This window comes from Zonotrichia albicollis, chromosome 33 (assembly GCF_047830755.1).
Source record: "Zonotrichia albicollis isolate bZonAlb1 chromosome 33, bZonAlb1.hap1, whole genome shotgun sequence".
Taxonomy (NCBI): domain Eukaryota; kingdom Metazoa; phylum Chordata; class Aves; order Passeriformes; family Passerellidae; genus Zonotrichia; species Zonotrichia albicollis.
In genome coordinates this window covers 2641154-2662026 of record NC_133851.1, presented here as the reverse complement: position 1 = coordinate 2662026, position 20873 = coordinate 2641154, and the positions used below count along the sequence as shown (strand labels likewise).

At 65.1% G+C, this 20873-nt stretch overlaps 4 protein-coding genes across 7 annotated transcripts in view; all 4 read left to right on the top strand.

The window, feature by feature from the left end:
• LOC141726270 (tubulin alpha-1B chain-like) overlaps window positions 1-1232 on the top strand; it is a 4294-nt gene extending 3062 nt beyond the window's left edge. The window contains exon 4 of the mRNA XM_074530992.1: window positions 59-1232. Coding sequence (XP_074387093.1) covers window positions 59-1039 — 981 coding nt within the window. The 3' untranslated portion in view covers window positions 1040-1232. The remainder of the gene's footprint in view (window positions 1-58) is intronic.
• Window positions 1233-1807: 575 nt separating this feature from the next.
• Window positions 1808-7163, top strand: LMBR1L (limb development membrane protein 1 like). 3 transcript variants are annotated; one of them, XM_074530991.1, is made up of 17 exons: window positions 1808-2003; window positions 3356-3440; window positions 3721-3757; window positions 3890-4029; window positions 4117-4220; window positions 4292-4418; window positions 4503-4571; window positions 4721-4785; window positions 4897-4972; window positions 5071-5154; window positions 5328-5404; window positions 5486-5563; window positions 5682-5755; window positions 5860-5950; window positions 6109-6175; window positions 6265-6426; window positions 6508-7163. In XM_074530991.1, exons 1-17 carry the CDS (start codon window positions 1932-1934, stop codon window positions 6564-6566), a joined length of 1467 nt encoding a protein of 488 aa, XP_074387092.1. In that variant the 5' UTR covers window positions 1808-1931; the 3' UTR covers window positions 6567-7163. The 3 variants fall into 3 exon arrangements, with proteins under 3 accessions (XP_074387092.1, XP_074387091.1, XP_074387090.1); XM_074530990.1 differs by having other exon boundaries at window positions 5068-5154; XM_074530989.1 differs by having other exon boundaries at window positions 5860-6175.
• Window positions 7164-7769: 606 nt separating this feature from the next.
• DHH (desert hedgehog signaling molecule) lies at window positions 7770-13844 on the top strand. Of its 2 annotated transcripts, XM_074530993.1 has the most exons (4): window positions 7770-8251; window positions 9211-9372; window positions 10710-10971; window positions 11922-13844. In XM_074530993.1, the coding sequence occupies exons 1-4, from the start codon at window positions 7901-7903 to the stop codon at window positions 12587-12589; spliced, it is 1443 nt and encodes a 480-aa protein (XP_074387094.1). In that variant the 5' UTR covers window positions 7770-7900; the 3' UTR covers window positions 12590-13844. The 2 variants fall into 2 exon arrangements, with proteins under 2 accessions (XP_074387094.1, XP_074387095.1); XM_074530994.1 differs by having other exon boundaries at window positions 8136-9372; window positions 11922-13841.
• Window positions 13845-17297: 3453 nt separating this feature from the next.
• Window positions 17298-20873, top strand: part of KMT2D (lysine methyltransferase 2D) — a 32960-nt gene continuing 29384 nt past the window's right edge. Inside the window, 9 exon segments of the mRNA XM_074530941.1 lie at window positions 17298-17579; window positions 18956-19034; window positions 19127-19253; window positions 19337-19590; window positions 19715-19812; window positions 19895-20060; window positions 20175-20340; window positions 20423-20537; window positions 20614-20771. Coding sequence (XP_074387042.1) covers window positions 18986-19034; window positions 19127-19253; window positions 19337-19590; window positions 19715-19812; window positions 19895-20060; window positions 20175-20340; window positions 20423-20537; window positions 20614-20771 — 1133 coding nt within the window. The 5' untranslated portion in view covers window positions 17298-17579; window positions 18956-18985.

Genomic DNA, 20873 nt, shown 5'->3' with positions numbered 1-20873 from the left:
AGCTGAAGTTCAGAATTCCTGACAGTCTGGCCTTGTTTTCTTCTTCCCAACCTCTCAGGCTGACCAGTGCACAGGGCTGCAGGGCTTCCTGGTGTTCCACAGCTTTGGCGGTGGCACCGGCTCTGGCTTCACCTCCCTGCTCATGGAGCGCCTCTCTGTCGACTACGGCAAGAAGTCCAAGCTGGAGTTCTCCATCTACCCAGCCCCGCAGGTGTCCACAGCCGTGGTGGAGCCCTACAACTCCATCCTGACCACCCACACCACCCTGGAGCACTCCGACTGCGCCTTCATGGTGGACAACGAGGCCATCTACGACATCTGCCGCCGCAACCTGGACATCGAGCGCCCCACCTACACCAACCTGAACCGCCTCATCAGCCAGATCGTGTCCTCCATCACGGCCTCTCTGCGCTTTGACGGAGCCCTGAACGTCGACCTGACAGAATTCCAGACCAACCTGGTGCCCTACCCCCGCATCCACTTCCCTCTGGCCACCTACGCCCCGGTTATCTCTGCTGAGAAGGCTTATCACGAGCAGCTCTCGGTGGCTGAGATCACCAACGCCTGCTTTGAGCCGGCCAACCAGATGGTCAAGTGTGACCCTCGGCACGGCAAGTACATGGCGTGCTGCCTGCTGTACCGCGGGGACGTGGTGCCCAAGGATGTCAACGCCGCCATCGCCACCATCAAAACCAAGCGTAGCATCCAGTTTGTGGACTGGTGCCCTACTGGTTTCAAGGTTGGCATCAACTACCAGCCACCCACGGTGGTGCCCGGGGGCGACCTGGCCAAGGTGCAGAGGGCTGTGTGCATGCTGAGCAACACCACGGCCATCGCCGAGGCCTGGGCCCGCCTGGACCACAAGTTTGACCTGATGTACGCCAAGAGGGCCTTTGTGCACTGGTACGTGGGGGAGGGCATGGAGGAGGGCGAGTTCTCGGAGGCCCGTGAGGATATGGCAGCCCTGGAGAAGGATTATGAGGAGGTGGGGGTGGATTCTGTGGAAGGGGAGGGAGAGGAGGAAGGGGAGGAATACTAAACGCTGGGTTCCTTCTGTCGCTGTCGCATGTCCACGAAATGTCTGCTTCAAACACTTGAGCTTCCTTGTGCACTGCGTGGGGTTCGGCTCCGTGGGCTCAGCCCGGGATGTGCTGCCCTCTCGGATGTGATCATGCAGATTTTCCATGTGTCTGTGATTTTACCGTGTCTGTGAATAAAAGGCTTTAAGAGAAGCTACGCTGTGTCGGATACAAACCCTCTGTGTCAGTGCCCGTTCTCATCCGGGCCGGCTGGCCCCGTCCCATGGGAACAGACTGTCCCTATTGTCTGTGCCCAGTCAGGCAGCTGGCATGGTACCGCTGTTACCCGAGCTGCCCAGCAGGGCTGGGGGGGTGACGCCCCCACATCGCTGGGTTCCACAGGGTGGGGCCTCCCCTTGAGTGCTGCTGCGCTCCTTCACGTGCTGTTTATGAGCGGGGCCGTGCCCTGCCGGGTGCCCCCAGCGCTCGGCAGCCCAGCCCTGCCCCCCTCCGTGATTAACACACCCGGGATTATCCCCGGCCCGGGATTAGCTCCATCCCTGCTCCTAATTCCGGTGGCTGCACAGGGGCCGCCGGCCCGTGGGAGCGGCGGCGGGCGGGCTCAGCCAATCGGCGCGCGGCGCGCCGCTCTTCAGCCAATGAGCTCCGCCTCATTCAAGCCTCTTAGCCAATAGGCGGCAGGGGGCGGGGCGTGCCTGGCCGTTCGTCTAGTGAGGGAACAGATACTTTGTAGCGCGTAGGGGGCGTGGCCACGGGAGGGGCGGGGCCTCAACGGCGGCGCTGGGCTGGACCCGGCGGGCTCCGAGCGGCGTTACCGGAGCGGCTGGAGCGGCGTGGCGGTACCGGCCTTGCCGCCCTGCCTCTGCCCGGCCCTGCCATGCTGGCCGCAGAATGGCCCCTGTGGAGCAGGACGCGCTGGCCGTGCGGGAGCAGCTCTTCCACGAGAGGGTCCGCGAGTGCCTCGTGAGTGCCCGGGGGCGGCGGGGAGAGATGGGAGGGTGGCTGGGAGCTCGCAGCTCTCCATGGGACCGTCGGGATCGCACGGCTGTGGCAGGGCTCCACACCCCGCTCTTATCGGGGCCAGAGCCGCCGCGGCCGCGTGTGCCCAGCAGATATCGAGGTGCCGGGGCTGGACCCTCCTGGGCTCCTGCCGCGACCCCTCTGCCGGTTCCAGCAGTCCCAGCCGCGCTCCCGTCGTGCTGGGAGGGCTGGGAGTGCTGTGGTGGTGTCAGAGCCGGGCCAGCCCCGTGCCAGGCTCCTGGCTCTGTCCTTGTCCCCCGGCCAGCAGGACCCTACAGAGCCCCTAAACCTCGGGCACAGCTGGGTTTGCTCCTCTGCTCCTCTGCTCAGGGATGGGGGTGACCTGGATGTCCCGGTCCTGGCATCTCCCAGGGGCCTTGGGGGTGCTGTGGACACTGCAGCCAAGAGGGCTGTGACCAGCAGTGCCAAGGCTACCTTGGCACAGCCACATTTGGTGCCTACAGGGCAGAGCTGGTGGCCCTGGAGCCCCCAGACCTCCATCTTGGGGTGCTACATCTCAGCCAGGAGCTCCTGGTTTGGCAGACAAAACTTACTCAGCCCAACTTCACTGAGTAGAGGAGGAGTTGGGGGTCCCCCCAGCAGGCAGAGCATTGGTTTGTGGGGTACAGCCCATGGCAGGAGGGAATCTGTGGCCTGAGACCCTTCACTGGGTGGGAGCAGGAGCAGAAGGACCTGCTGGGTGCTGCCCTTCTGGGAGCGCAGAGCTGGGCCAGCTTTGGGGGCTCCCTGGCACCCCACTGGCACATCCTGGGCACCCCCAGGCGGGCAGGAGGGAGGTGCCACAGCTGCTTCCCGCTGCACCTGTGCCAAGGTGGAGGATTCAGGTGACCTTTCCTCATCCTGCCGCGTTCCCAGAGGGATGAAAGGTCACCGTGTTCCCTGAACATCGCCTGCGCTGGCCTGACCTCGGCGTTCCAGCGGGGGCAGCAGGGACACCGCAGATGTCCTTGGCTCCTGACTCAAGGCTGTCCTCGTGGCTCTGCCAGCAAGGCCAGGGCTGTGGGATCCAGCAGATCAGGGATGTCCCACGGGGTCACAGATCTGCCAGCACAGGCTGATCTTGGGCGGGTTTTCAGCTCCCTCACCCCGGTCTGGGTGCTGTGCCAGCTTGTGGGCACCCATGTGTGAGCTCTGGTTGCAGTGCCCATTGAACAGAGAGGTCTGAGCACACCAGTGGGGTGGAACCATGAGTGGAAAAACAAATAGGGTGGAGCTGACAAGCCCCAGGGCTGGCAGCATCCCCTCAGGGTATGCCCACACTCCTGTGCCCACAGATCTGTGCCCTGCTCTTTGCCAGCCTCTACATCCTCTGCCACTTCATCATAACCCACTTTAAGAAGCACACGGATTTCACAGCAGGTAAGGGAGTGGGAGCTGCCAGAGCCAGGCAGCCCTCAAGAGCCAAATTCATCCTCTGAGAGTTCTTCCTCTTCCTCATTGCTTTTGGCCTCTCCCAGCACCCCCAGTCCCGCCATTAATGTGACACCAATTGCTGCCCTAGGTGGGAGCAAAGCCAGAATTCCCTGGGAGGATTTCTGCAGCATTTGGAGAGGGGAGAACATGGGCAGGGGGAGGCAGTGATGCTTTGGGCAGCCCTGCCTCTCCCCCAGCCCTTTGGTTTGGGATTTTGTCCCCACAGTTCACGATGACGAGGACGCTGCTGTCAACAGGATTGCGTGAGTTCCTTCTTGTCCCCTTCCTCATCCTCTTCCTCAGCCAGGACACCACGTCCTGTGTGCTGGGGGGTAAAAGTGGGCTGTGACAGCCAGAGGGACCCTGACCCAGAGTGATTCTTGTCCCTGTGGCAGGTTGGGGCTCTGTACCTTCACCCTGGCTGTGGCACTGGGTGCTGTCCTGCTCCTGCCCTTCTCCATCATCAGCAACGAGGTGCTGCTCTCCTTCCCCCAGAATTATTACATCCAGTGGCTGAACGGCTCCCTCATCCATGGTGGGTGACCCTGGGGTGTCCCCAAAATCTGTGGGGTTAGCACTGTCCTGCCTGGGAGCTCACCCCATGCTGTCCCCCTTCTTCCAGGCCTCTGGAATTTGGTTTTCCTCTTCTCCAACATGTCCCTGGTCTTCCTCATGCCCTTTGCCTACTTCTTCACCGAGTCAGAGGGGTTTGCAGGATCCAAGAAGGTGGGTGATCCTGCACTTGTCCCCCTCCCTGTCCCCCCTTTTGTGACTCTCTGCTAACCCAGCTCCTGCAGGGCATCATGGCCAGGGTGTACGAGACCTCGGTGGTGCTGCTGCTGCTGACCCTGCTGGTGCTGGGCATGGTCTGGGTGGCCTCTGCCATCGTGGGCAACGACGCTGCCAGTCGCCAGTCACTCTACGGTGGGTGAGCTGGGCTCTAGACCCTGGCACTGAGTGGAACAAGGGGTTTCTGGTGCCACTGGCCTGATCCTGCTGTCTCTGCAGATCTCTGGGAATATTACCTGCCCTACCTCTACTCCTGCATCTCGCTTTTCGGTGTCCTGCTGCTGCTGTGTAAGTTGTGTCCTCACAAGGCTCTGCTCCATCCAAATGGGGTCTGGAGGGGTCATGGCTCATGGCTGAAGCCTCCAGGATCCTTCTGAGGGTGTGGGGAGGGGTAGGATGGTGGGACACCTCCTGTTCAGCATCTCCTCCCACCACAGTGTGCACCCCCTTTGGCCTCTCCACCATGTTCACTGTCACTGGGAAGCTGCTGGTGAAACCCCGGGTAAGGTGTCACCCCACCATCCCTCTGCCCCAGATTTGGGGGTGACTGCCCCCAGGGCTGCCATCCACACAGCCCAGCAGCCGCTCACAGGCTCCTCACCCACCCTTGCAGCTCCTGGAGGACCTGGATGAGCAGCTGAGCTGCACAAGGTTTGAGGAAGCCGCTGTGTCCCACAGGATCCGCTCTGGTGGGTGCTGCTGCTTGGCAAAGGGGGGCATGGGATGCATTGGGGGACCCTCTACCCCATCTCACCCCCCCTGAGCCCCTTGGGTCTCTCCCCAGCAGGCAAAGCTTCCTGCTGGTTGAATCTGGACATGCAGATGCTGCGGGAGCAATTCTTTGCCATCCGGAGCAAGAGGAGGAAGTTGGGTGAGGAGCATGGCTGGGGTTAAGGGACACTGGGTGCCCTCCAGCCTGGCACTGGGAGAACTGGGCACTGGAAATACGTGGAGGGAGATGGGCTGGGGGCTGGCACTCCCCATCCTGCCCCCTCAATCTCCTGCCCTGTGCCCCTCTCTCACGTGGGCACCTCCTCCCCACAGAGCTGCGGCACCGGGCATCGCCCTGGCAGAGGAACCTGGGCTACCCCCTGGCCATGCTGGGCCTCCTGGCACTCACAGTGAGTTCAGGGCTCTCAGGGCAGCTGGGGGTGTTGTCCCCATCCTCAGCACCACCCTCACTCCCTCCCTGCTCCTCCCAGGGCATCTCTGTGCTCATTGTCTGCTTCCACGTCCTGGAGCTGCTGCTGGACGATGCCGCCATGCCAAGGGGCATCCAGGTACTCACCTACAAGGAGCATCCCCCTACCCACCTGGGGGCATGGCACAGCTCAGGGCGGTGTCCCTGGCAGCTCTGGGGACCATTCCTCCCCAACCTGCTCCCTCCTCTTCCTGCAGGATGCGTCCTTGGGCCAGGTTTCCTTCTCCATCTTTGGTTCCTTTGGAGCTGCGCTGCAGGTCGTGCTCATTTTGTATCCTTCAGGCGGGCACTTGTGTCCCCAGCCATGTCCCCTGTGTCCCCAACATTATTGCCAGTGCCAGCCCATCCTGTTTTCCTCCTTAACACTCCTTGCAGCTACCTAATGCTCTCCTCTGTCGTGGGCTTCTACAGCTCCCCCCTGTTCACTCGGCTGCTGCCAGAGAGGCAGGACACCCCCCTCACCAAGGTGGGAGCAGCAGGGTGGGGCTGGGGGGCTCCTGTGAGGGTGCAAGACCCTTTCCCTACTCTGTGTGTCCCTCCCACATGGCAGGACAGTGCCAGGACCCCTCTGTGGGTCCCTGGCATCTGGAAAGTTCCTTCCCCAAACCTCTTCCTCCTCCCCAGATCATTGGGAACTGTGTCTCCTTGCTGGTGCTCAGCTCAGCCCTGCCTGTCTTCTCCAGGACACTGGGTGAGTTCCCAGAGGGATCAGGGTGATGCCTGCATGGGGGTGACCCCAAAATCGGGGTGCCCTGACCAATGTACCCCCACCCTGTGCAGGCATCACCCGTTTTGACCTCCTGGGGGATTTTGGCCGCTTCAACTGGTTGGGGAACTTCTACATTGTCTTCCTGTACAACATGGGCTTTGCTGGGCTCACCACGCTGTGCCTGGTCAAAAGGGTCTCCTGGGCAGTGCAGGCCGAGCTCATCCGTGCCTTTGGTGAGGACATGGGGACACAGGGGTGGCTGCTGGGGTGTCCCCTGTGCCCCAGCCTGGCTCTCACACTCTCCCCGTGTCCAGGTCTGCACAAGCTGCCGCTGCCCGTGACGCGCTGCAGGAGCCGCAGCAAGCCCTGCTAGGGCTGGGGGACAGCGGAGGACAGGGATGTGTCCCCCTCCTCTGTCCTCACTGTGGTGGCCACCAGGGTGGCTGCCAGCCCCAGAGCTGGCCCTGACAGCGCCTGGAGCCTCAGGGACATCAGAGCCCCTCAGGGAAAGCTGAGACACCTTTAGGGTTGCCCCCCCTGCTCTGTCTCAGCTCTTGTGCTGCTGAGCCTTGGCCTTGAGCCACGTCCCCAAGGGGTGTGGGGTCCCCCTGAGGGGCTGTGCTGGCTGCAGCCCCCCCACCCCACCCCCCATTTACATACCTCGTGCAACAATGGCTGGGACCCCCCCACCCACCCCGACCTCCCCTGGCTGCTCCCTGGGGTCTGGTTGAGTTTGAAATGCTGCCCCACCTGTCCTGTGCCCAGAGCCACTCCACACCCCACCCCTGTGTCACTCTGGGGCTGCAGGGGGACACTGGTTGTCCCCTGCCCACCCTGAGGCCTTTGGGGGTCCCTAAGGGGGACGCCTGGGGTGCAGGGGACAATCCCCCCTTCTCCAGCTCCTCACGTGTATGTTGGGTCTGTTACAACAGAAATTGTTTGGAGAAATAAATAGTGACTGGTTTTTATATAAAAATATTGGGGTTTTATTCCTCCCAAGGGCAGGGCTGAGTAGGAAAGGGGCAGGGGTGGGGTGTCCCTGCCTTAGGGGGGGGTCACAGTCCTGCCCCTCCTTATGGGCCCTGTGGGGACATAATTAACCCTCTTCCTGCTTGGGGTTAACGAGCTTCTTCCAGGCAGGGCTGCAAGCGAGGGCAACTCCTTGCCTGCTGACCTCGGGGGTGTTGGGGGGCTCCGGGAGGCTTTGGGGTACGGGCTGAGCTCCCCCACATGAGGGGCAAAGCAGAGGCTTCACCTCCTGGCACCGAGGGTCGTGCAGCCGGAACGGAAACTGCCCCGGGAACCGGGGGAACCGGGGGAACCGGCCCCCCACCCATCCTGCCCCGCCTGGGGCCGAGCCAGGCCGCCCCCCGCCCCTCCATGGCAGGGCTGGGGGGCCCAGGCCCCCCCTGGCCGCCCCCCCCCGGGCTGGGGCCGAGCAGGAAGCGCAGGAAACCTGGTTTATATTGCAGGAAATGAGGCCATCGGTGCCCGCGATTTCCCCGCGACCTGCTCCCCTCCCAGTCACCCCGGGCTGGCACCGGGGCTGCGGGGGAGCTGGGAGGGGACCGGGAACCCCCCTCCGAGCCATTCCCGACCTTTCGCGACCCCGCTGCTGCCTCCTGTCCTCCCCGGGGCCCGCAGTGCCCTTGGGTGCTCCGCCGGTAGCGCTGGGGGCGCGGTCCCGGTGCCGGTCCGGGGGTGCCCATGGCACTGTCGGAGCCCGGTGCCAGTCCCGGAGCAGCCCAGCCCCGTTCTCGGCGGTACCCGGACCCCTGGCACAGCCCCGGTGCCGTTCCGGGGGTGCCCCGGTCCCGTTCCGGGAGTGCCCCAGTGCCGCTCCGGGGGTGCCCCGGTGCCGGGGCGCGGCGGGGCCGGCCGGGGCAGGGCAGCCCGGTGGGGGCGGCCCCGGGGGATGTGGCCGCCGCAGCCGCCGCTCCCGGGGGCCGGCTCCGAGGCGGGGCCCGACGGGGCTGCCCAGCGGCGGAGCCGAGCGGCCGCGGTGGGGGCAGCCCGGCCGGGGCGGCGCACGGTGCCGATCAGCACCCAAGGCAGCCGGTACCGGGGGCTGGGCCAGGAACGGGGACCGGGACCGTGGGTCGGACAGAACAGAGGGGACCGGGGTAGTGCCAGGGAGCCGGTCCCGGGAGCGGGGCTGTGCCAAGGGGACGGAGCAGGTGCGGACACCGGCGGCACTGCCTTAGAATAAGGAGGATCCTCGGTGCAAGGGAGAGCGGGAGGAGGGGAAGGACCGGGACGGGGAGTGAGGGGTCCCCGGTCCCAGCAGGCGGTGACAGGAGAGGTGCCAGGACCAGAATCGCAGCGTTCGGATGGGATAAGAGAGGGTTCCGGTACCGGAGAGCAGCGCAGGGACCGCGGAGAGGAGGCGGCACCAGAGCGCGGGATTTAGACGGGAGCGGGGAGCAAGACCGGTGCCGGTCCCGGGGCAGCCTTAGGAACCGGTGCCAGTGCCAGGGCCGTGCCCGGAGCTGGATGCCCGTGCCCGGTACTGGGACTCCGTTCCGCGAGGGTTTTCCCTAAGGCTGGGGCTGTGTCGGGAACTTCCCGGGACCGGGGTGCAGGCGAGGGGGTGCTGACACCGTGGGCGCGCAACCGGCGGCGCTCCCAGTGGGTGGCGGCACCGGCGGGGGGGGTACGGGGGGGGTGGTCATTCGTCCCGAGCGGCCACGGATCCCGCAGCAGCGCCGGGACCGTGGGTGTGAGAAGGAAACGGCGCCGACCCGCCCCTGGCACCGCGACCAACTAAAAGCCCCGGGGCCACCGCACCGGGACCATGCCCGCCCCGGCCGCCCGTGCCCCCGGTGATTGAGCGGGAGCCGCGGAGGCAGCGGGGCCCGGCGGGCGGGATGCCCCGGTGGAGGCCGCTCGCCCTCGTCCTGCTCGGGCTCGCCGCCTCCCTGCTGGCCGCGCCGGTGCTGGGCTGCGGCCCCGGTCGGGGCCCGGTGGGGCGGCGGCGGCTGGGGCGGCGGCAGCTCTCGCCTCTGCTCTACAAGCAGTTCGTGCCCAACGTGCCCGAGCAGACGCTGGGGGCGAGCGGGAAGGCGGAGGGCAAAGTGCTGCGGGGCTCGGAGCGCTTCAGGGAGCTGGTGCCCAACTACAACCCCGACATCATCTTCAAGGACGAGGAGAACACGGGGGCGGACCGGCTCATGACCGAGGTGGGGGCTGCGCCCGGCCCGGCCCGGTCCGGCCTCGCTCCCGGGGGCGCGGGGGCGTGGGGGGCGGCGGGGGGGATGGGCGGGATCACAGCGAGCCTCGACGGGGCCCATGGACCTTTCTCAGCCGGCACCGACGCGCTCAGGGGCTCACGGAGCTTTCCCGGTCGCCGCCGATGCTCTCCAAGGCGCACCGATCATGCCGGGGCTCACGGATCCTCCCGGGCGGCACCGACACTCCCAGGGCGCAGGGTCTCTCCCGGTGCCGTACCCCGGTACCTGGCCCCGGTGCCCCGCTCCCTTCCATGGCAGCGGCGCGGCAGCACCGGAGCCCCGGGAGGAGGCGGGACCGTCGGGGATTAACGGGACGGGGCGGCACCGGGGGCACCGGCGGTACCGGCGGCTCCGCTCCCCCAGCGCCGCAAGGATAGCGCGGAGGGGGAGGCCCCGGTACCCCTCTCTCTGCTCGGGGGGGAACCGGGGCGGCGGGAGCCCGGGACGCGCCGCGAGCCCGCCGGGATGCTCACGGTTGCCATGGCGAGGGGCGGCCCCGCGGTCGCCATGGCGACGGGGGATGCTGAGAGTGGTCCAGGCGGCGCCGGCTGCTCCCGCGAGCCGGGACGGCGGAGGCGGCGGGGCCGGGGCGGCGGAGCCGCGGGCACGGAGCCGGCCCGGGCTGCGGGTGGCTGAAAGGGCCCTTTGTGGCCGCGGCGGCATTCCCGGGGCCTGAGGTCAGCTCCGGGCTGGAAGGCGCCTATTGTGGCCGGGCCGGGCCGGGCCGGGCCGAGCGCATTCCTGCCCCCCCTCCCGGCACGGCCGGGCCCGCGCCCCGCACTCCGCCCCCGCGGCCCCGCGCTCCCGGGAGCCGCTTTGTTGAACGGGGGAGGCGGGGGGGACACTGGGGCACTGAGGGACGCTGTGACATCAGCAAATGCGGGGGGGAGACAGGGGCGGCTCCGACCCCTGCACCCCAATGCTGATGGGGAGAGGCACCCCGGAACCGCCCTGCTCTCCGTCAGCCCAGACCTGGGGCTGGTTCAGGGTCAGCTGCCCCCAACTCTGCCTCACAGCCCCCCCAGCAGGTTAATCAGTCACAGCCGTGGCCGCGGGGAAGGTGACACCGTCGCGGTGCCCGTCCCGCTCCCGTGCCCGTTGTGCCCGGCTGAGCAGAGCAGCTCCATCACGGGACCCCGTTAAAGTTCAACCCGCACCCAGCCACGGGGGCAGCTTGGCCGTGACCCTCTGTGCACCCCGGGTGGGGGCAGCCCCTTTGGGGACAGCCCTGGTGTCTGTCTGTCTGTCTGTCTGTCACGCCGAGGGTGACACCGGTGTCCCCACAGCGCTGCAAGGAGCGCGTGAACTCGCTGGCCATCGCCGTGATGAACATGTGGCCGGGGGTGAAGCTGAGGGTGACGGAGGGCTGGGATGAAGATGGGCACCACCTCCCCGACTCGCTGCACTACGAGGGCAGAGCTCTGGACATCACCACGTCCGACCGCGACCGCCACAAGTACGGCATGCTGGCACGGCTGGCCGTGGAGGCCGGCTTCGACTGGGTCTACTACGAGTCCAAGGCGCACATCCACGTCTCTGTCAAAGCAGGTACCAGCAGAAGGGGCTGCCAGCAGGGCAGGGGGCTGTGATTCCCATAAACATCCCAGCCCACAGCCCCTGCTGCTCTCCCTTGATGTCCTGGATCCATGTGGGATTATTGCTCTGGTTGGTGTCAGCCCAAACTCAGCTCCTTCTGGCCCCCTGATTGGCAAAAACTTCATTTTCCCCTCCAAATTTTGGCCAGATGGAGACAAAATTGTGGTTCAGCTCCTGGTTCAGCCCCACAGTTGCTCCAGCCAGCAGTTGCCATCCAGCCCAGAAGTGCCAATTGACAGAAAGTGATCTGTGTGGGATTATTGCTCTGGTTGGTGCCAGCCCCAGCCCTGGTCTACCTGGCCCCCTGATTGACAAAAAACTCAGTTTCTCCTCTAAAGTTTGGCCAGATGGAGACAAAATTGTGGTTGAGCTCATTCCCCCCACCAAGGCAGGGGGCTGTAATTCCCTTAAACATCCCAGCTCACAGCCCCTGCAACTCCTCCTTGATGTCCTGGATCCGTGTGGGATTATTGCTCTGGTTGGTGTCAGCCCAAAACTCAGCTCCTTCTGGCCCCCGAATTGGCAAAATCCTCACTTTCCCCTCCAAATTTTGGCCAGATGGAGACAAAATTGTGGTTCAGCTCCTGGTGAGGGGAATAGCAATGCAGCCCCACAGCCCCACAGTTGCTCCCACAGCCCCACAGCTGCTCCAGCCAGCAGTTGCCATCCAGCCCAGAAGTGCCAATTGACAGAAAGTGAAAATGGCCATAAATGTCACCGTTGGAGCCCGGAACAAAGGGCGTCAGTGCAGGGTGGACAAAGGGGCCCTGCAGCATTCAGGAGCTGCACGCAGGAAAAATCAAAATACCCCCTTTGTTCCTGGGGGAGCTTTGGGGGTCCGGCGCTCGCCGTTTCCCCTCTGGAGGTGGAGGTGACACCAAGAACTCTCTCCATCCTCCCAGATAACTCGCTGGCCGTCCGCACCGGTGGCTGCTTCCCCGGCCATGCCACGGTGACGCTGCAGAGCGGGGAGCACCGGGGCCTGGCCGAGCTGCGCCGCGGTGACCGGGTGCTGGGCGCCGAGCCGGGCGGGCGCCTGGTGCCCACCGAGGTGCTGCTCTTCCTGCACCGGGACCTGGGCCAGCGGGCCTCCTTCGTGGCCATCGAGACAGCCAGCCCAGCTCAGCGGCTGCTCCTCACCCCGTCCCACCTGGTGTTCACAGCTCGGGGAGAGGGGAACGGCTCCAGCGCCTTCCTGCCCATCTTCGCCCGCCGCGTGCGCCCGGGCGACGCCGTGCTGGCCCACGGGGCCGGCGGGCAGGGGCTGCGCCCCACCAGGGTGCTGAGGGTCTCTCGGGAGGATGGAGTGGGGGTTTTTGCCCCCCTCACCTCTCAGGGCACTTTGCTGGTTAACGGGGTGCTGGCATCCTGCTATGCGGTGCTGGAGAGCCACCGCTGGGCACACAGAGCTTTCGCCCCTCTGCGCCTCTTCCACGGGCTCCTCTCGCTGCTGCCTGCCCACCCCGAGGTGGGCAACGGGACCGTGCCCGAGGTGGGCATGCACTGGTACTCCCGCCTGCTCTACCGGCTGGCCGGGGGCGTGCTGGGCCACGAGGCTCTGCAGCTTTAGGGGTGCCTGCCCCCCATTTCTGGCAGGTGATGCCACACACACTGGATGCCACAGCCCTGGGCATGGGGAGGAGGGATAGGGGCACCCCCAGTGCTGTGGGGAGGGTGGGGTTCAGCACTGCCTGGGGTATGGGGTGGCCCCTGTGCTGTGTCCTAGAGCCCCCCATGGCTGGGGCTCCATGCCCAGACCCCGCTGGTATTTATTGCTTTATTAACCACTGCACTGGGGTGGGCTTGGTGCCACAGCCAGGCAGCACCAGACCCTGCCCAGGAGAGTCAAACCCAGCTGGGAGGATGCCAAAAACACCCCAAGACTTTATTGACCACTGGGGTGGGCTTGGTGCCTGTCCAACCCCAGCCAGGGGGCTCAAAAACCCCTTTGGGGGCCAAATCCAGCTGGGAGGATGCCAAAAACACCCCAAAACTTTATTAACCACTGGGGTGGGCTTGGTGCCTGTCCAGCCCCAGCCAGGCAGCACCAGACCCTGCCCTGGGGGCCAAATCGAGCCAAAAACACCCCAAGACTGAGCAGTTGGCAGCAGTTCCTGCCTGTCCCCCTGCTCTGGGTCCGGCCCTGCCACCCACAGTGGGCACTGGGTGTCTGCCATGGGCACCCCGTGCCAGGTCCAACTCTAACCATGCTAACTGCTAACCCACCCTGCTTGAGAGTTTTATTTTTCTATTTATAAATGGTAATATAAATGTCCCCCATGCCTGCCTGCCTTGGCAGGGGGCAGCCTGCTTTTAACCACTTCAGTTAAAAAAAACCCAAAAAAACCCCAAAAAATCAAAAGAAATACTACTATTTAATTGTTTGGGAAAATAAAGAAAGTTTATGGCCCTATTTCCTGTTGGAGCTGTGGTTGGGGTGTCTGGAGGGGCTGGAATTGATCATTCCAGGGGGTTGGGGGTCCCTGGGTCTGGGCTGGGGGTTTGAGATCCTGGGGCTCTGGGGGTCCCTGGTTCCTCTTGGACTTTCTGGCCCAACAGAAACAAAGAGTTATGGACAGTCCAGATACCTTTTTCTGGGCAAAATAAACCCAAAAAAGGACCTACATTAACAGAGGATTAACCCTTAAAAGCAACAGCCTGTTGCATATTCATACACCCCATACATGATGCACAAATTCCATCCAAACACAGGATTCTGTCTGGTCAGCATCAACTTCTTTCTCACAATATTAACAGCATCTTCCTGCCTAAGCAAGGTGGGAAAAAGTTCGTTTCTCCTGATAATGGAGCAATAAATTCTCTTTCTCTGAAAGATTTCGGTGTCCTCTGGCTACTATCTCACTGTGAGTATTTTCTTTAGAAAAAAATATACTACATAGCATAGTTTCTATTTTAACATTATAACCTAAAACTATATATAACGCACTACTTAAGAGAATTAATACAGCAAAACTTTCTGACACAACACATATAATATTCATTTGAATATTTGCGAGAAGCCAAGGATAAAATCCGCATTTTTCACAAAACCTAACACTATATTTAACGCACTACTTAAGAGAATTAATATAGCAAAACTTTCTGACACAACACATATAATATTCATTTGAATATTTGCGAGAAGCCAATCATAAAATCTGCATTTTTCACATCCTATATAGCATAGTTTCTATTTTAACATTATAACCTAAAACTATATATAACGCACTACGTAAGAGAATTAATACAGCAAAACTTCCTGACACAACGCATAATATTCATTTGAATATTCGCGAGAAGCCAAGGATAAAATCCGCATTTTTCACACCCCCCTCCCCATTCCCGCTCAATTTCGCGACCACCACGTGGCCACGGCCCTTCCCTCCGTTTTTCATGAATGGAGAGCCCCTCCAGCTAAAGCGCATGCGCGGCCTCTTAGCCCCGCCCCTATCCGCTCTGCGCAGCCAATGGGAGCGGGCGGGCGGTGTTGTGGTCACGTGCGGCCGCCGGTGTAGTGGCGGTGGCCCCGCCCCCCCGCACGTTTATTGCGCTGTTTGCCGCGGCCGCCCGCGCTCTCCCGCCAAATTCTCATCCCCGGTTACCGAGCACCGGCTGGGTCCGTGCAGGGCGACTCGGCCTGGGGGTGTCCAGGGCTTCGGGAATCCGTTCCCGAGGTGTGCGTGAGAGCGGGGATGCTCCACTGGAGATTACCGGCAACGGCGGGTGCACCGGAGGGGCTCAGCACGGCGGGAGCCCACCCCGGGTGGGGGTTTGGGGCTGTGTTCAGCCTCCCCGGGACCCCCTGGAGCCCCAACGGGAGGGGTTCCCGGTTCTCCATCCCCTCCCTCGGGTGATACCGGGAGCACCGAGCCCAGTGTTGTGTCCCCCCCATCCGGTAAAACCTCCCTGGGCTGTGAGCCCACGGTGCAGAGCAGTAAATCCCGGCTGGATGAGGAGGGGGCTCTCTTCCTGATCCCCCTGTGGGACCCCGGGTGATGAGGACAGCGCTGTCCCCATTTTTGTGGGGGTGTCTTGTACCCCAAAACCTTGTGCTGGGGGCTGAGGTGCCCCTGGAGTGAAATGGACGCTGGTCTGAGCCTTGAGGGGAGGATTTGGGGGGTCCCAGGCAGCCCCCCCTGAGCTGGTGCCCCCCTTGCAGCCTCCAAGGTGGTGGTGATGGGCGAGGAGGAGTTCTGTCTGATGCTAGGGCAGTTTGGGGGGTCTGGGGTTGTTGTGGGGCAGTTTGGGGGTGTTTTGGGGCAGTTTGGGGGGTCTGGGGGGTGTTGTGGGGCTGCTGGGGCAGTTTGGGGGGTCTGGGGTTGTTGTGGGGCAGTTTGGGGGTGTTGTGGGGCAGTTTGGGAGGTTTGAGGTTGTTGTGGGGCAGTTTGGGGGTGTTGTGGGGCAGTTTGGGGGTGTTGTGGGGCTGCTGGGGCAGTTTGGGGGTGTTGTTGGGCAGTTTGGGTGGTCTGGGGGTTGTTGTTGGGCAGTTTGGGGTTGTTGTGGGGCAGTTTGGGGGGTCTGGGGGGTGTTGTGGGGCTGCTGGTCTCCCATCACTCCATCATCATCATCATCATCATGGCTCCATCCTGATCCACTTGGTGACATTCCCTGAGGGACCCCCGAGATTGGGGGACAGGGGGGACCCCTCTGGGTCACCTGGGACAGGGGGGACACCTCGGTGGTTTGAAGCCTCGATGTCCCTTTGTCCCCACGGCTTCCAGGTGAGCTGAGAGCTGGCGGGGGGGGGGGGACACGGCCGGTGCTGCCCCTCCTGGGGAGGGGGTCCCAGGGTTTTCTGGGCCCTGCAGAGCTGAGGGGGGGTCTGGGTGGGTCTGGGGTCCCACCTGTGTGTCTGTGTGTCCCACTGGCACATCCTGTCTGTCCTGCCGTGTCCCCAGCTGGGAGGAGAGGACAGTGAAAGGAAGAAGCTGGTGGAGGTGTGAGGGGCACAGAGCCCACCTGGAGCCCCGATGCGCTGCCACCGATGTCCCCTCACCTTCAGGTGACCACGGGGACCTTCATGAAGCTCGTGGGGAGCTGGATAAATCCTGTGGCAGATCCACCAGCGTGCTGTGACCCCTGGGGTGGGGACAGACCCCTCCCCAGGACCCTCCTTGTGGGGAGCCCCTCACTTTGCACAGCCTGTGGGGCTCCCAGCGGGCTGGGGGCTCTCTGCTGTCCCCCCCACAGCCACAAGGACAGGTCGGGGCCGTTCCTGCTCGGGCAGCCAGGGCTCAATGCGGGTGTTGTTCCCCCGGACCCGTGGGAGTCGGGGCTGGAACAATTCAACTTTGTTTTGTCTCTAAACCCCTGAATTGGGGGGGTTGTTCCTTGCTGGGGGGGGGGGGGAGGCTCCCTCCAACCCTGGATGCGCCCCCTCCTCATGGCACTGAGCACCCCAAGAGCCTCACTGGGATTTTGGGGGTTTTCCAGCCCTGTCCCCCCTCATTTCTATCCCTGAGAACTTTGTGAGTGTGTGGGGGGGCTCTGGCTGCGGTTCCCCTTGAGGCTTATCTCCACCCAGCCGGGCTAATTGGTGCTAATTACACAATTGTGGTGGTAAAGAGGAACGGGAGCTGCTTGGGGGGGGGCATGAAGTGTTTTTGGGGTGCTGGGACCAGGGTGGGGCTGCACCCCCTCAATTTTCCTCCCAGATCGCTGGGTCTGGGGTTTGGGCACGGGGGGGTCCTGGGTCTGACCCCCCCTACCCCTCCCCGGGGGGGTTCAGGGTCCAAACGGGCGGTACCGGCCCCGTGCACCCCTTGGGGTGGGGGGGAGCAGGACCGGCTGCTCCGGGGATACCGGAACCGGGCGTGCATGGTGCTGCAGGACCGGGGCTCAGCAGCAGCAGCACGTGGTGCCGGTGAGCGGGGACCGGGACCGGGCTCGGCGGCTGCTACCGGGGATTCCCGGACCGGTACAGGGATACCGGCAGTGGACACAACAGCTCTTCCGGATACACCGGGACCTGTCCCGTAGGCTCCTACGGGGAACCCTGATACCGGACACTGATAACGGAGACACCGGCCCGGGACACCGTGGGCGATCCCGAATGCCACCCTTCCTTCGCGATCCGGGAACCCTCCCTCTATCCATCCACCCATCTATCCATCCATCCCCGGTGCCGGTGCCGGTGCGGTGGGCGGAGCCTGGCTCCTCTAGCCCCGCCCCCTCGGTGCCCACGTGCGCTCCCGCCCCGGCGCCGCCGGGGTTAAGCTCGGCGGAGGGATCTCCCCCCCCGCCCCGCCCGGCAGCGTGCGCTGCGGCCGCGCGCGCGCCGTCACACCCCCCGCGCCCCCCCCCCGCCGCGGCCGCAGCGCCCGCCCGCCGCGCACCGTCTCCCTCCGCCCGCAGCCCCCGCCGCCCAAAGTAGTGCGGGAGCGGCGGCGCCCCCCGCTCCGCGGCTCCCCCTTAGGACCCAGCGCGGCGGCGGCCCCGGCGGGGCGGGCGGGGCGGGGCGGGGGCGGGCGGCGGGACCTACTTTCCTCTGGAAATGGCCGCGCCGGGGAGCACCGAACGCCCCGCGCCCCGAGGCCCGTCGGCGTAGGGCGGCCGCGGGGGTGAGCACCGGGCGGGGGGCGCGGGGGTGCAAACGGCCCCGCCGTGGGGCCCGCGCGGGCGGGACGGGCCCCGGCGGCCCCGGAAGGAGCGGCCCCGCGGTCGTGCGGGCTCCGGGCCGCGCCGCCTCCGCCGTGCCGCCGCTCCCGGTAAGGCCTGACCGGGGCCGGGCCCAGAGCGCGGCTCCCACGCCTTTGTGTCCGGTACCGGCGGGGCCCGGGCGGGTGTAGCGCAGCTACGGCCGGGCCCGTCGCTCGGGGCCCGGTGCCGGTGCCAGCGTAGGCCGCGGTGGGCCGGGGATCGGGGCCTGGCCGGTTCGACCCCCCGGTTGCACCGGGGAGCGGGGGAAGCGTGGCCCGGGAGCACCGGGGAGGGTGTGGGGGGGGGTGGTGTCCCCGCGTGGTGTTTCGGCTCACCGGGGGGTGCGGGCCGGGCCTCCCCCCGGCCCCGGAGCCTTTCCCGGGAGGGCCCGAATCCCCCCGGCCCCGGAGACTTTCCGGGGAGGGCTCGAACAGCCCCGGGCCCACCGGGAACCGGGGCCAGGGAGGTGCTGGGTGGGACACGGCGCTTTCTACCCCGCGGCCGGGACCCTCCCGGGTTTTTGGGGGGTTGGCGCTGCCCCGGTGCGTCCCTCCCTCCCCGGTGCCCCGGACTCTGCGTTGGGCCCCCCCCGGTGCCCGCGGGTTCCCCCGTGCGTGTTCCGTGCTCCGCTTTGGGGTCCCCCTCGCTGCCCCCGCCGTGCTGGAGCCCTCCGGGGTTTTTGGGGTGCGCTTGAGGCAGCGGTGGGAGGGGGCGGCTGCGGGACCCCATCCCCGGTTTCTGGGTCGTGTTTTGGGGTGAGTCTCCCCCCGTTCCCATCCCGGGACCCCCTGTGCTGCGCGGGGTCGGTGCTGGGCCTGAGGAAATGGGGGCACAGGCAGGTGCTGGTGGTGGGGACCCCGTTTTTTTGCTGCGTCCCGAATTGCCATGAATATTCCCCACGTGGGGGTCCCAGCTTTGCTGGGAGGGTCCTGAGGGCTCCTCAGGGGTCTCGGTGACTCCGTGGGGTGCTGGTGTGTGGTAGAGTCGGGGTCACTGCTCCCCCTTAATCCAGGTCACTCAGGGGTTTGGTTGCCCCAGATCTGTTGGGGTGGCACTGGCTGGAGTTGGGGAGGACCTGGTGGGCAGAGGGCGATGGGGGAGGCCAGGGGGTCTCGTGGACCCCTGTGGGGCAGGTGCCACCCTCTGCTCCTGGGGGACATTCCCAATGCCAGAGCCTAAAAATTGTGTTTGGGGTCGCAGTGGGAAGATGCTGCCCTGTCCCTTGGCTAGAGGGAGGCTGCAGGGTGCCAGGGAAGGTGCCACCATCCCTGGTGCTGACGGGTGTCCCCCCTTACAGCTGTGGCCCCCCAGGAACGCCGGAGGCAGGATGGACGAACAGAAGGTGCCCAGCGAGGAGAAGGACGCAGCCGCGCCAGGTGAGCCATAGACAGAGACCCTGCCAGGGTGGGCAGGACTTTGGGCACCTGGCCCTGTTTGCCCTGTGGTGGTGACACCCCTGTCCCCACAGCCAATGGGGTCATGGCCTCGGAGGAGATGGGCAGCGCCGAGGGGGACCCCCTGAAACCCCCCGAAGGAGCCTCTGCGGGGCCAGAGCCGGACACCGCGGGCACGGAGGGACCTCCCGAGGCTGCCAGGTGAGGGTGGAGGGCTCAGGGGTGGCGTGGAGCTATGGATGGTGTCCTAAATGTCCCTGACACCCCCTCTTGTCCCCTCCCAGCCCGCTGGGCCGCCGCTGTGCCCTCTGCAACTGTGGGGACTGGAGCCTACACGGGCAGCGGGAGCTGCAGCGCTTCGAGCCAGTGCCCGACTGGCCCGAGCGGCTGGCGGGGCACGAACCCCCTGATGGGCCCGGCCCAGGGGCTCCCCCAGGGCCCAGCCAGCTCCCCCCAGAGCCAGAGCTGGCGGGTGACAGCCTGGCACAGATTGGCTTCTCCGAGGGGGTGACGCCAGCGCAGCTCTTTGAGCCAACGGGTGAGTGTGATCACGGCACGAGGGTCCTCATTCTGCCACCTGAGTGTGTCCATTCTGCCACCTGAGTGTCCCCATCCTGCCACCTGAGTGTCCCCAAGCTGTCCCTGACTCCCCCTCCCCACAGGGCACTGCTGGGTGCACCACTGGTGTGCGGCCTGGGCGGCCGGTGCGGGGCCGGACGTGGCCGGCGTGGCCAGAGCTGTTTTCTCAGGGATCTCACAGGTGAGCAGATCCCAAAGGGGATTCAGGGGGATGGCAGGGTTTGCTGCACACTTGCTGACCCCCTGAACTCCTCTGCTCGCAGAAATGTGAACGCTGCGGGCGGGCAGGCGCCACCATCCCCTGCCGGGCGGCCGCCGGCTGCTCCCGCCTCTACCACTTCCCCTGCGCCGCCGCCAGCGGCTGCTTCCAGTCCATGAAGACCCTGCGGCTGCTCTGCCCCGAGCACGTGGCTGAGGCCGTGGATATGGGTGCGTGGGGCTGGGGACACCACCCTTGGGTGCTGGGAGCCTCCTGACCTGCTCCCAGCAGGGTGGAACCCCACGAGCAGGCGGCCCTGACCCCCCTTTTCTCGTGGCTGACAGAGGACGCGCGGTGCTCGGTGTGCAGCGGGCCGGGCGAGCTGCAGGACCTGGTGTTCTGCACCAGCTGCGGGCAGCACTTCCACGGGGCCTGCCTGAACATCTCCCTGACGCCTCGCAAGCGCTCGGGCTGGCAGTGCCCCCAGTGCAAAGTGTGCCAAACCTGCAGGTGAGCCCCCAGACTCGCGCTGGGGATGGGGCTGTGCACTCAAGGAGGGGTCCCGGCCTTCACTTGCTGCTGTGCCCTACAGGCAGCCCGGCCAGCACTCTGCCATGCTGGTGTGCGAGGCGTGTGACAAGGGCTACCACAGCTCCTGCACGGAGCCAGCCACCCAGGGCCTCCCCACCGGCCCCTGGAAGTGCAAGGTATGTCCTGCTCTCACTTGGGGTGCGCTGTGCCTGCCCCCCCCTGCACCCCTGACACATCTCTGCTTCCCCTCAGAACTGCTGGGTCTGCTCAGACTGTGGCCAGCACCCCAGCTCCAGCTGCCAGTGGTCCCCGGGCTCGGAGGTGTGTGGGGACTGCCAGCAGCGCCGTGCCACGGCCGATGTCCCCACGGCGCCAGAACCTTCACCACAGCCTGACCCACCTGCCCAGATGTGAGTGGGGATGGGGGTGCTGCTTTGGAGGGGGCTCAGGCCCTCTGTGGGTGGGGGACAGGGTGGCCTGAGTGCTGTCCCCTCACCCAGGTCCCCCCATCC